This window comes from Bos mutus, chromosome 2 (genome assembly GCF_027580195.1).
Source record: "Bos mutus isolate GX-2022 chromosome 2, NWIPB_WYAK_1.1, whole genome shotgun sequence".
In the NCBI taxonomy this organism is placed as follows: domain Eukaryota; kingdom Metazoa; phylum Chordata; class Mammalia; order Artiodactyla; family Bovidae; genus Bos; species Bos mutus.
The window spans coordinates 82,322,711-82,336,125 of NC_091618.1; the positions used below are offsets into that span (position 1 = coordinate 82,322,711).

Below are 13,415 nucleotides of genomic sequence, written 5' to 3' on the forward strand. Positions count from 1 at the left end.
TATAAGCTTTGTATACTAAAAACTTAAAGTATTCTTTTGAAAATGGCTTGAGAAAATGGAACTTAATCTCCAGGAAAACCTGGAGTTCCAGCTCACAACATATAAAAATAGTTGGAATCTTTGAAATGTGGCTTTAAATAACTTTCTTTAACAACAGTAAAGAAATTTTCCAGACAGGTAAGTTTTTATTTTAATGTTCAGAGTTATGCAGATTTAAATTATGTACGTATGATGCACTTGAACTAAATGAAAATATGAAGAGACAAATATAGAGGACATTCCCATTAATTGATTATTATGAATTACTGAGGTAAAAACAGCATTTAAGTAACACCCACATTGTACTGTATAAAAGGAAGTACATGCCATAATCTATTTGATCTAAATTAAATTGACTAAATACAAATGTATGAATATATATTACACTTATGTGTATAGTCTTAAAAGCCAGAAAAGTGAATTCTTAAAAGCCATACAATTGATCTTTTAAATGTATTATTTTCTCCTTTTTTTAGCTTTCTTGAGATATAATTGACAAATAATATTGTGTAAATTTAAGGTGTATTGTGTGGTGGTTTGATATACATGTACATTGTGAAATTATTGTCACACTAAGATTAGCTACTAAAAATATTCATCACCTCACATAGTTACCTTTCTGTGTGTGTGTATGTGTGGTTATAAATAGTAATTTATAGTCACCATGCTGTATATTCGATCCCCAGAACTTATTCATCTTATAACTGAAAATTTGTACCCTTTAGCAAATTTATTCCCATTACCCCAGTGCATGGTAACCACCCTGTTTCTATGAGTTAGACTTTCAGACTCTGCATATATCTGAGATCAAGAATTTGTCTTACCCTAACTGATTTACATACACATATATTATATATGGGCTTCCCTGGTGGCTCAGTGGTAATGAATCCACCTGCCAAACATGAGTTTGATCTCTGGGTGGGGAAGGTCCCCTGGAGAAGGAAATGGCAACCCAATCCAGTATTCTTGCCTGGGAAATCACATGGACAGAGGAGCCTGGTAGGCTACAGTCCACAGGATCACAAAAGAGTCAGATATGACTTAGCCACTAGAAAACAAAGCAACAATATTTTATATGTGTATATATATATATATAAAACATTTTCTTTATACATTTATCCATTGATAGGTTGACAGACACGTCATTTCCATGTCTTGGCTATTGTAAATAATGCTGCAGTGAACATGAGTGTGAGAATATCTATTTGAAACTGGAAAAGAGAAAGAAGAAAGCCTTTATGCCATTAATATATAACTATTAAATCAATAACTTATTTTTTCTGACATGCATCACCAGTGTTGTGTGCTTTTTCTTCTTATTGCATTTTTGTTTACAGAAAACTGGGAACAAACCAGAAAGTGTGGATTTGTGTGGGGCACATATTGAGTGGGCCAAGGAAAAATCAAGCAGAAAGAATGTCTTTCAGGTAAGAATGTTACATAGATTCAAATTGTTCCTATTCTTTCTAAATCTTAGCTCTCCTGGGTAATCAAAACAAGACTACCTTGTTAAGATGTTTTCATGAGCTTGAACTAGTTGTGCAAAGGTCATTGTGAAAAGCTGGCTTCTCTTCCTGTCAAATTTTGGTTGTTTGTTGTTTTTCCCTGGTGACTGGTTGCTATCTAAACACAAAATGTTTATTGTGTGGTGATTAATTATATACCCAAAAGTCATTGACTTTTATAGTGTATTTGATAGCTGCTTGGGATTCAAACCTAGAATGCTTGGCTTACATAGATTTAGTGTAGGATTTTCAGAAATAAACAAACTAAGATTCACTAATTATGATAAACTATTTGCATTCACTGCCATTCCTGCCTTCCAGTCATAAATTATATTTACCAGTGCAACTTGGGGGATGGAGAGAGCTGAACAGTTATAGAAACCAGTGTTTTCAAATTATATAATTAATTTTTTTGAAAAAATAACTGATTGATAATTTCAATCATGCTGCTTTGAATGGAAAGAACCAGATGAAATCCTTCAAAGAAAGGAAATGGGAAAACAATATTTCATGTATGATTTTACTAAAATCCCTTTGGCAATTAATAACTTCAGATTACAGAAGTTGATCTTTTTTCTGTATTTATATGACATTTAATTTATTTTTAGATATCCAAAGTAACCCAGAACTTTATAGGTTTGTTTTAGAATTTACATCATTTAGTAGGAACTAAATCATTATAATTATTGTATTAAATGTATTCTAAGACCATTTTAGCCCTTAAAGAAAAATCAACTCTATTCTTAAATGCATCACTAAAATTAATGTATAGGGTCTTATAGAAGAATAGGTAGGTGACATTTCTTATCTGATCTCTCATTGGGAAGAAGAACCTGATGTCCAGTTTGTTTTTGCATTTTTCAGATGCTTAATCAGGTCTAGCCAAATAATTTGGACTCGTAGTAATTAAAAAAATGAAAAAGCAAAAAAAAAACACTTTCAACATATTATGGAATAACTTATTTTTTCTGATTATAGTTGAATTCTGTTTAGGCATTCATTTTTATAGGGTAGAGTTTTTGCTTTTGTTTTTGTTTTAACCCAAAGAAGAGGAAGAAGGAAAGAAGGAAGGAAAGAAGAAAAAAAAAAGGAATAAAATATAGAAAACTAAAAATATTTGCCAAGAAATCAAAGGACTAAAACCAAAAGTGATTAGAAGGTGAATTTACAGAATCAAGAAGTAAAATTAAATTGTGCTTTGAAGTGAGGAATTGTGGATCAGTGGTATATTCTCTCTCCCAATTTCTTGCTTTTTTAATTCTGCTGTAAGTAAGAAAATTTGGTGTTATAATCCTAGCCTCTATGACAACATAAATAATTAGTATGGCTAGTTCTGAACTGGATAAGGTGAATTAAGGGGTTTAGTTTTATTATGTGTTGTTAGTTTAGCATCCTAATTACCAATGTTGCAAAATAAAGATGTTAAAATTTGATATTGACATAATTCCTAGATAAAGAAACAAACCGTCAGAGTTGAATTAAGGATGACTTTTTCAGTTTCTTCTGTTAACCTTATAGTTACATTAGATCACAAATGAGGATGATACTCAAATATGAATGATGTATACAGGCTGTGAATATAGAAGAAAAATATCCAAGTATAATTTTACAAAGCTATGGATGTAATATGTATAGATATATATTTAAACCACCTGTATTGATAATATGCATCATCCTAACATTTTCTGAGTGTGACTAGCTACCTCTGTTATAATATTTTACTCATTTTTCATATTTCTGAATGTAGATACTTCCAAAAATATTAAAACTATTCTCATTGTATTAGTTTTCCAGAGGGGAAAATCTTACCAGCTAGTTTTGTCTGTAAGGTACCTGAGTAGCTCAGGGGACTTCGGTTTTCTTACGTCTAGGTTACCGGTTTCTGTCTTGTACCCTTTAGTTTAGAAAAACAAGAAGTAATGATAAGGATGTTGTGAATAATAAAACTAAAGAAAGATTAAGATTTCATTTCCTGCTTCATTCTTTTTAGGCTGAATCATGTGGTTTTCTTGTCATGCTGAAATCTTTTCATCACCTAAACACATAAGCTTAGGTAAAATTTACTAATTCCTATCCATAGTGGCAACCCATGAAAGTAAGTCTTTTGAGAGGAACAATATAAATAGCTTTTATAGTTGTTAATGAAAAAACATCAGAAAGGGTTTGCCAGAGAGCTAAATCTAGATGACTTGCATCAATATTTGATTAGGTACATTAGCTGGTATAACTCTCAAATGATCAGAATAAACATGATTATATCTCAAAAACATGGTACTAAGGTATTGTTGGGTGTGTGAGTGTGTGTGTACAAGGGTTTCATTACCTACAGAATAATGAAGCATTTCTTCCTGACTGAAAAAGACCATCACAGCTTTAGCTGATGTGCTACATCAGAAATAGCTTTAGAATTCCAAGTTTGAATTAGGCATGGTGTTCAATCTCAGTCTATGAATTATAGATTACAGATATCTAATGACTATTGAGATTTTTGGTTCAAGAAAAATCAAAGAAGAGCAAAATTAGAAATAATTTAAAATTTGAAATCTGTCATGAAAAAGTTGATGGATTAGCAATTATATGCCACATAATTACGATGTCTCTAGAGAAGATGAACTTAAAATGAAGAGAAAAGCAAACAAAAAATCACATGCCTAAGATATGCTTGAAAGACTCAAAAGCAAACATTTGTGACACAAAGAATGGAAAGATTTCATCTGTTTCCTTCATATATGTCATTTGGACATTTGAATTGTTCATTTCCTTCTTTGTATTAAAAGTCAGATTCTTTTCATAGTCTTATTAAAAACTCTTGATATAGATTCATTCTTATTTGATTGGTACATGATAGCATAACTGTGACAGCATTAATTAATTAGATTTCTTATTCAGCTACTCTTAGTAAATCAGAATGATACTCACTGGCTGAGTTCAAGAACATCTGCCTATTTTATAATAGAACAGTTTTTCCTAATTGACTTTAATAATACATAACATATTTTTTAATTATTAACAACTTCTGTTATAAAGCATACTTAAACAAATCATAATGTATTTAAAAAGTATAATTGTATATAGATGTATGCATATATGATGTATACGTCAATGTGTAAATCCACATCTAATAGCTTGACATTAGGAAATAGAGTGATTCTTCCCATACACTTGTTCTTCTCACACACTAACACTGAAAGACGTATTGCACTTATTAAAAAAAAAAGGTCATACATATTCTAAACTAAAGTAATAAATGTTCATTGCTTCTAACTTTTGTTCAATTCTTCGTTTAGCATAATTGTCAAGGACCGTCGCAAATCTGATGTAGCTTGAGAAAGCATTTAGCAACTGAATGATTTGAAATGAACTGTGGTACAAGTTTTCTTAGTTAAGAGCAACACTAGGTCTTCATCAGGGAAAGAATGAATAAAAAGATTTATGTTCAAATCACATGTTTTAAACATTCCTGCTAAGTGCTAGTTTGCTCTTTGGTATTTAGCCTGAAATTTAAAGCACTGAGGATTAAAAGGATTACAACATAATCTTAAATAATCCTAAATGTCATTTACAGAGAGGGAGTTGTAATAACTAAATAAAACCATGTGAAAGGATGGCAGTGTTGTCAGGCGGCATCTGTAACATGAGTGGTGCTTCTTCACCTTCTTCTCTTTCCTCACGGGTACATCAAGCATTTACAAAGCTTTTTAACAGAACATTCAGTTGGGAAAATGGTTGCAAAACAATTTATAACAATAAGTAATTTTTAAACTTCTGATATCTTCTTGTTTCAAAGTAGAAGGAAAATTTTCACTCAGATTTCCTTCCTTCTTTTGAACATACAACTCTCTGAGCTAAAGGTTTTTAAAAGTCTGGGACAAAGGAGTTCACGATATTGCTCTCAAATAATTAGATAATTCGCCTCTGAAACATTCCCAACCTCTAAGGAGCTGCCCCCTTGTTAAATATGATGGTCCCAAGCACTGTAATTAATCCAATGCCTTTTAATTCAGTACTAGAATATTCTTTAATCCTGTCATGTAAATTAATTTTGCCTCCTGAAAGAATATACAAATGTAGAGACTATATCCTATACTGGTTTTTTAAACCATAAGACTGGATATACCTTTTAACCAGCGCTATGGTTACTATTAAGGCTAAAATTGAATTTTTAATAAAAACACAAAATTCACTGTCATAATTTTTTTTTTTAAGAAATTGTGTCCACTATTATAGGCTCTGTACTCCAAGATGATTTCTGAGTGTCAACTCCAGTCACTTTTTAAAATGAGGGTAAAGAATAGGAAATATACTGTTTTCTTGGTCCTTTTCATTACACCAGTAGGTGATTACTCATTGGAAATAATTAAACCTTTTCTTGGAGCTAGAAGTGACTAGGTCTCAGTTTTTCTCAGTTGCCTTTCAAATAAAATTAAAAATAAATGCACCCATAAACATGTAACAGGCTCATCTACACATTACATGTTTTAAATAAGATATTTTTACTCTTAATGAATTATGACCAATTAAAACTTTATCAATTGCCTGCTTTTAAGACAGAAAAAATTAAATGACTCAAGATGAAAGTCTGTTTTTCCCCCCCTTCTACCACCAGTTTATTACCTCAACAAAAATCATGATCAAATTTCTTGGATCTGAGATTCTTTTTTTAATGTATAAAAATATCTCAAGGGAGCAGGTTCTGTCCCTAGAAGTAAATCTCGGAATAGATTTATCATTAGTTGTATTTCTTTTGTGACTTTGGATGGAGTCTTCTGGCTATAATGTATATTCAACATATTCATGTAATATTGTCCATGGATATGCTTTACATTTAAACATAATTTGATTGCTCTTCCTGATCTGAATATGTCTTAGCTTAAAATCTTTAAGTACTACTTAAGTTTATTAATGCAAAGATAATTTAATAATATCTTGGAAAATGTCATTTTAAGCCAAAAGGAAAACTACTGGTATTTTGCTTTTATCCATTTCCTTCTGTTAAAACTGATGGTTTAAAATAAATTTGAGCTTTTACCAATTTTCTCTTTCATTTTTCAATGCTTGTAGTTAGACTAAATGCAAAAGGATGATTCTTCACATTCATATATGCATTAGATTTCGAGTAAAGCTGGTTTCACTTTAGAGAATTACTCACAGTATCTTAAAAGGCATGGCATTAAAAATAAACCAGAGTAAGAGCAGCCTTAATGTCTCATACAGTTTTTTTCCCTTTCTTGCTTGTCCCCAATCATTTTATCTACCTATTAGATATTCATCCATCATTCAGAAGGTGCAGGGGAGAGAACACAGGAGTCTAGGGACGTGTGTTCCAGTTTTGGCGCTGTCAGTTGTAACTTTAAGTAGAACCCAGGGTAGGATCCCTCCTTCAGCTTACAGCTTGTCACACCAAAGAAATAAGAGATAAACTTTAACTCACCTGCCTCCTGTCTGTGTTAAGGTTAAAATGAAGCAGTCCTGTATTTGAAAGCAACTTCAGAAGATTGATTTTTAAGATAAATAAGATTGGGTTGAATTCATCATCTAACCACATCATCTCACAGTGCATTGAGAACAGTTCCAGATGTGGATTTGGGAAGAATATGGGTAGGAGAGGTAGGTCTCTCTGAAATACGATTCAGGGTCTCTGCTGCGCACGTATTCTCTGTACTGCCTTGTGAACTTAACCAGGAGAAGGTGAAATGCACCACTGAAAATCTCTTCATTCATTGTCTAAGAATACGTGTTCTCAAACTGAGATTATTTTTAGTATCCTAGTCTATAAACAAAGAGTATAATTAATGTAATATTTAATCAATGCAAGTTATTTAATTAATGTCATATCCCAGTTAACACTTTAAGAAAAGCATTTTGGCTGAAAAGCCTCTACCAAGTTACTAAGAGGATCTTGAAAAAGGGAACTTAGAAACAAGTGCAACAACTATGCCCCCAAATAAGAGACAATAGTAAATCTTTTTATTCTGCTGATGAGATACCAGGACATTTTTTTTCCCTGATTGAAGGGGAAGAGCGAATTATTTTTATGATTTTGACTTCATTTTTGCCAGTGGGATTGCACAGAAGAATTTTGATGAATGCAATGAGATAATTTTTCATAATTGGGGACTTGATTTAAGAATATTAGCATATAGGAGTGTGTAAATTTCACTGCAAAGGAGAGAGTCTGGAGGCAGGAAATAAAGATTGCAAGACCTCAAGGTGAGACTCAGAGTTAACAACCTGACTGATGAAAAGAGAAATAGAAAGACGTCCATGGATAGCAAGTAAATCCCTCAAATGAAAAACACAACTATTTGTTCAGCCCATGCTACTTGGGAACCACTGTCTGTTTTTTTTGTTTTGTTTTGTTTTTTTCTGATTCATCTTTTCAGAAATAATAAATATGTCTGGAAAAAAAACAGATATAATCTAAAGTATAGAGTTAAAATACTAATAATGTGAGTGTGTCATCAAAGAAAATAATAGGAAGCTTATGTTGACTGGTTATGCCATGAGGCTTGGTAGTCTAAGATATGGACTCATTTGCACAGCTTCTGTGTTATACTATCAGAGGGTACAATGCTATCACACTTTCTTCATTTGTTTTTAAGCTATCATCAGAGTAGAATGCTACTGGTTGAGAGTAAAGATTGACAATAGCCACACTAGTAAGTTTCAGTCCAAAATTAAGCAAGAGAACCAAGATTTTAAGGTTCCAAAATAAAATAAAATTAGTCAAAATTTTAAAAAAAGAAAAAGAAAACGTCAGTGTGGCTTCTTATACTTCTAATGTTTTAGCAAAAGGATAGGTGTGTATTACCTAAGGGGCTGGCTCCATCTGCTCAAAGATAAGAGTTGTCCATTTGGAATAAATTCTAGAGTTTAGTTTGACACCAAGCTAAATGCAACATGCTGTTCTTCATTTGTTGACATCATGATTTACATCCCCTCCTCTTATGAAACGTGCTCTGTTTCTTAATGTTTTGGTCCGACTGGTGTGTTGGTCACTGAGCCTTACATGGGCTAACAATGCAGGTCCCCATGATCACAGAACCAGAGTGTGGCTAACTGAGTTACGTGGAATCAAACCTAGGACTTCATGATACCCACCTGAGCAAAAGCCACCAGTGCCAATGAGGGATTTCATGGTATCAAATCAGAATCATTAAGCGTTACTGTTTTTCCACTTGTAATTTTCACCTTGTTAAGTACAAAAGATTACATTGATCCTAGCAAGACAACATTCAAACCAACTGATTCCCTTTTTATATCTGTTTCAAAGTTTTTATTTTGTATTTTAAAGGAGAGAAGCGATATTTGTTTCATGATGAATATGGGTTTGTTTTCTTTTCTTTTTTTTTTTAAATAGCAAGCAGACTTCTTCCGGAAGAAGGAAGGATTTAATCCCTGAAGTTGGTACATAATAGATGGGGTCAGTGGGTGGTATCATATTTTATAGCTTGTCCATAAGGATGACACAGGGTGAAATAAAATTGAGTGCTTTTGGATCGTGTAGGATCACTGGCAGATAAATAGTTGATGTCATTCAATTTTTAGAAACATAAGATAATGAGGCTGGATCTGAAGGCAAGAGAATATATATTCACAGCATTTGTATACCATAAGCCACTGAGCAGGAGAAAAATCTGGGCAGTGGTGAGCAGAACTCTCAAACCTCAGAGCAGTATTTAAAGCAATATAGGAAAATAACAAAGCAAGCATCCATAAACAAAGGTTTGAAATGTACACAAGGACAAAAATTAACCAAGGTTAAAATGAAAGAAAATGCCAGTGTTCATAGAGAACTGGAGAAGCCACTTGTAGAATCTATGCAGTCTCTATATATATGAGGTAAATATGCTACTAAAAATTTAGTAGAAAACAAATATTCAAAACCAAAGCTATGAACACTCCAGGACAGTTAAAGAGTTTCGGTATTTAAAGAAGAGAGGAGGCTGCTCTTTTATCTTAACAAAACAGGATGTTGAGAGATGACCTAAGTGAAAGGATGAAATGAAATGCCTGATGCCTGGGAGGAATCAGGAAGGAAGCTGTTTAAACTGTTTTCAGATAACAGATCAGTATGCGGTGATTTGAACAAGGAAGGGGCATTCACTTTTAAGGAAGGTTTAGATGAATTTTTTTTTTAGTAGAAAGCTTGGCCTTCATCCTTGGCCTTCATCCCACCAGTTTGCCTAACATTTTATTTCCAGCACTAGGAGAAATTCTAAGTCTGACTTCCTTGGTGAACATGTGCAAACCAACAAAATTTACAGTGGGAAAATTAACAAATGGTGCAAACAGCTCAAAAAGGGAAAGAAACACTGATATTGAGGATTCTCTTCCCAAGTAATATAGACCTTGATAATTTGAGAGGATTTTTAAAAACTTGAATTTGAACAATGCTTCTTTTTCTCACACCCATGATCATGTAGAATACAAGTTTCTGATATTTGAGATCTGTGATAGATTTTAAATCAAATCATGCAAAGGGTGGTTTCGAGTACGCCCTTTTGATGTGTAAGATGTACTGATGAGGGTGGCAGGAAATTATGTGAAACCCTTCTCTTTTGACAGCTACACTGGAACATTTACAACCACAGATGTTATTTGTCCATCAGAAAGGAAAATATTTGTTTCAAGCCACAGGCATTTTCTACCACGACATCAAAATGAAATTCGACAGCAATTTAATGTTTAATGTGTAAGAAAATAAATATTTTGGGGGGCTGTAATTCTAGAAAGAAAATAGATCCCACAAAATATAACTAGTGACATGAAAAAAAAATGGCTGGTCTCATTACGAACAAATCTTTTACTAAAGTAAGGATTGTTCTATTATTAACACAGAAAATCTTAGATGGACTGCACATAATGCTGCATTATTCATAAAAGCATTGCTGCCATCTGGTGGCGAGTTGGCGTTTCAACACCAACTTCGCTGATTTGATTTGGCTGGGTGCTCTGGCGAGGCGTTCAGTGGAGGGCTCGCTTTATGGAATAATTAAAATACAAACCTGAAATACCATGGCCCAGATGCCATTCATCTGATGGCAGTCCTTTCTCTGTCCTGTCATGGAATGGCGGGTTCAGGGGAGTCAATGACATACTTGTGTGATTTTTATCCTGAACATGAAAGTGTATGTTCCATGACTTCTTATGTAAGGAAGTTACTCTTGGCTGTTATTGACTGATGAATTTTATCAACACTCATTTCTGTTAGAAAATAAATATGTAGTCAAATATTAGGAAGATTTATTGAATCTAAATATATACTGTATTGCTTAAATAAGAATGTATGTGAGATACTGTAATCCCTCTTTTGGATCCAAACATGAATTTTTTTTAAGTTACCACTCACTGAGTTTGATTTTGGAAATAACATAATTTACAACATCAAAAGAGAGAAATGTGTAGGGCTTCATAAAATTCAACATTTCTTCCCAGTCATTTGATTGTTATATTGAATAAATCTGATTAATTGTTAATGACTCAGAGACTTATGAAGTCATCTTTCTTCATGAATTTACAAATTAAATGACAAATACTCAGCTCATGCTACACTTTTTAAATAAAAAATAATATAGTTAAAATGTAATTTAAGAAATTTTGATGGTTCTTGAGCAACAGTGCATTAACACATTCTTAATCAGAAGCAATGAGATTATCTTTGCAACTTCAGGGTATGTTGTAAGTTTCTAATAACTGTAGAATGCCTCATTGTATGCAATGAGACTCCTGATCAATAAAGTGGATATTTATATAGATCACAAGTCTTTGAAGAGTATAGGAAATAATGAGTTAAAATTACCCCAGGAGGAAAGTTGAAATTCAATCCTGAGTTCTCAGGGATGGTATTTAATAGTTAATACTCAGTTTTTACCAGATATGTGCCTACATCTTTAAACCACCTTATAATTTAGTAAAGGTAACAAAATGCCATTGCACTAACTTGGGAGAATCATAATATCAAATGCATATTATCCTCTCCAAAAAAATAAAAACGTGTAAATGCCTATTTTTAAAGTAAGACTGTGGAATTTATTTTTAAATTCTTGGTTAAGATTTTCACTCTGTGACTGCATACTTGATATTACCCTTGATAATACCTACTTTTGCCACTTAAAATGTTTTCTTCCTCAAAATATTTAATTTGACTCATGGAAGAACATTGCTTATTTTCCCTGAGAAGAGTGATTACTAAATTCCCTACCCCTCCTCTGTCTCTATTTAGGAATAGGTTGTGAAAAACAACAATAAAGCTTTACAAAGAAAGTGAAAATGATAATGATTATGCCCCAGTCTCTTCCATCCATAAGTATAAAATTTCAAGTAAATTATTTTCCTAATTATCTTGGATACAACCTGTATTGGTTCTAATGGTTCCATAATAGAGAAATAGTAGTTACGGTCAGGATGCTCCAGGTTGTAGTCATAAGTTGCTAATGTTTGTTTCAATAACATTTGCCTTTGACAGCTTTTATAGCTACTTAACACTAAATTCCCATCCAACCAGGAGAATCATTCAATACTGTAATGAATGATGTCACCTTAAATCCTTTAGTACATAATTGCTAGATGTTACATTTTATAGCAGGGCATTTGATGGTGTATTTGTTTATGCTAAATTTTATGACAGTGACAGCTGTATCTCGGTGGAGGAATGGTCCATTCCTTTCATAGGGAGCTAGGTTGGAATTCTCTTTAAGCAAAGAGTTTGGCCATGTATGCCCTCTGGTTAAGGCTGGGCTCCCCATCAAAGCAAAATTAGAGATTAGGAATTGAGTTGCAACTAGTTTATTTAGGAGATAATCCCAGAAAGCCGGAGTTCGAAACTAGCACCAGTGAAACAGAGTAGGATGAAAAGGCACGACAAGGGGCATTACTGAGTTGGGCAAAGTGTCTAGAATATCTGTCAGAATTTTCACCCAAGGATTAACAGGACGGTGCATTTGTTCATCAGCTTTTCATCCCTTTGGATTAGGACAGAATAGTATCTTTAAATCTTTTTGACTTTCAGACTGAATGTGTATATCTGTGTACCAAGAAGGCTCTTTCTAGTGTCCTACGTCATACACTAGAGAATATCTGTGGCAGAAAGGGAAAGACACATGGTATATGCTTGAGGTAAGATGCAGTCAGGACAAAGGGACTCGAAGCCCTTGCAGAACTGTTTACACCAGCTGCAGCTGGTGTCACAGGTAAAGCCCCGAGGGTGTGAGGCAGGACGCGAGAAGTATGTGATGCAATCCCCTCTGAAAATGCTCGAAGTGACTTGGACCTCAAGTTAACCAAGGTGGTGGCCGGCCTCAGTTTGTAAACAAGAGCTAATAAAAAAGTTGTTGTAGAAAAAGTTACACTCCTCTACCACTACTGTGTCTGAGGCCATATTTGATGTTCATCATCTACCTCTTCTGCCACTCATTCTAGATGTTCCTCACCTTGAGACCTGACAGATTTGAGCTCTTAATTTTTTGACATTTCCAGGCTTTGCTTGCTGCAGTAGACAGTTCACTGCTCTCACCGGGCACAGAAGCACCAATATACATCTCAATGAATTCCCTGAGTTCCTGAATCATTTCTCCGACTCCCACTGTACAGAAGCAACTTCACCTTTTCATCATAATAGGGCCAATTATCCTGATGAGTATAGCAGCTATTTTGTGTGCCTGTTGGTCCCCCGCTTGAGTAGCCCTTCTTAAACACCAGTGATTATAACTTTAAGTTCAATGATTCCATTACTATTTTTTGCCAAAAACAAACTCATCCCCCATCCCAAGAACAAGAATTTTTCATCTAGCCAAGCCAAGTTGCAAAAGTCAAAAGCATCAGTGCTGCAAATGGGTTTCTACAGGAGCTGCTCCTGCTTCTCTCTCTTGA

General features: G+C 33.7%; 1 protein-coding gene across 1 annotated transcript in view; it reads left to right on the forward strand.

Annotated features, from left to right (window-relative positions):
* ARHGAP15 (Rho GTPase activating protein 15) overlaps window positions 1–13,415 on the forward strand; it is a 698,771-nt gene that overhangs the window by 146,377 nt on the left and 538,979 nt on the right. Inside the window, exon 6 of the mRNA XM_070389876.1 lies at window positions 1,377–1,466. Coding sequence (XP_070245977.1) covers window positions 1,377–1,466 — 90 coding nt within the window. The remainder of the gene's footprint in view (window positions 1–1,376; window positions 1,467–13,415) is intronic.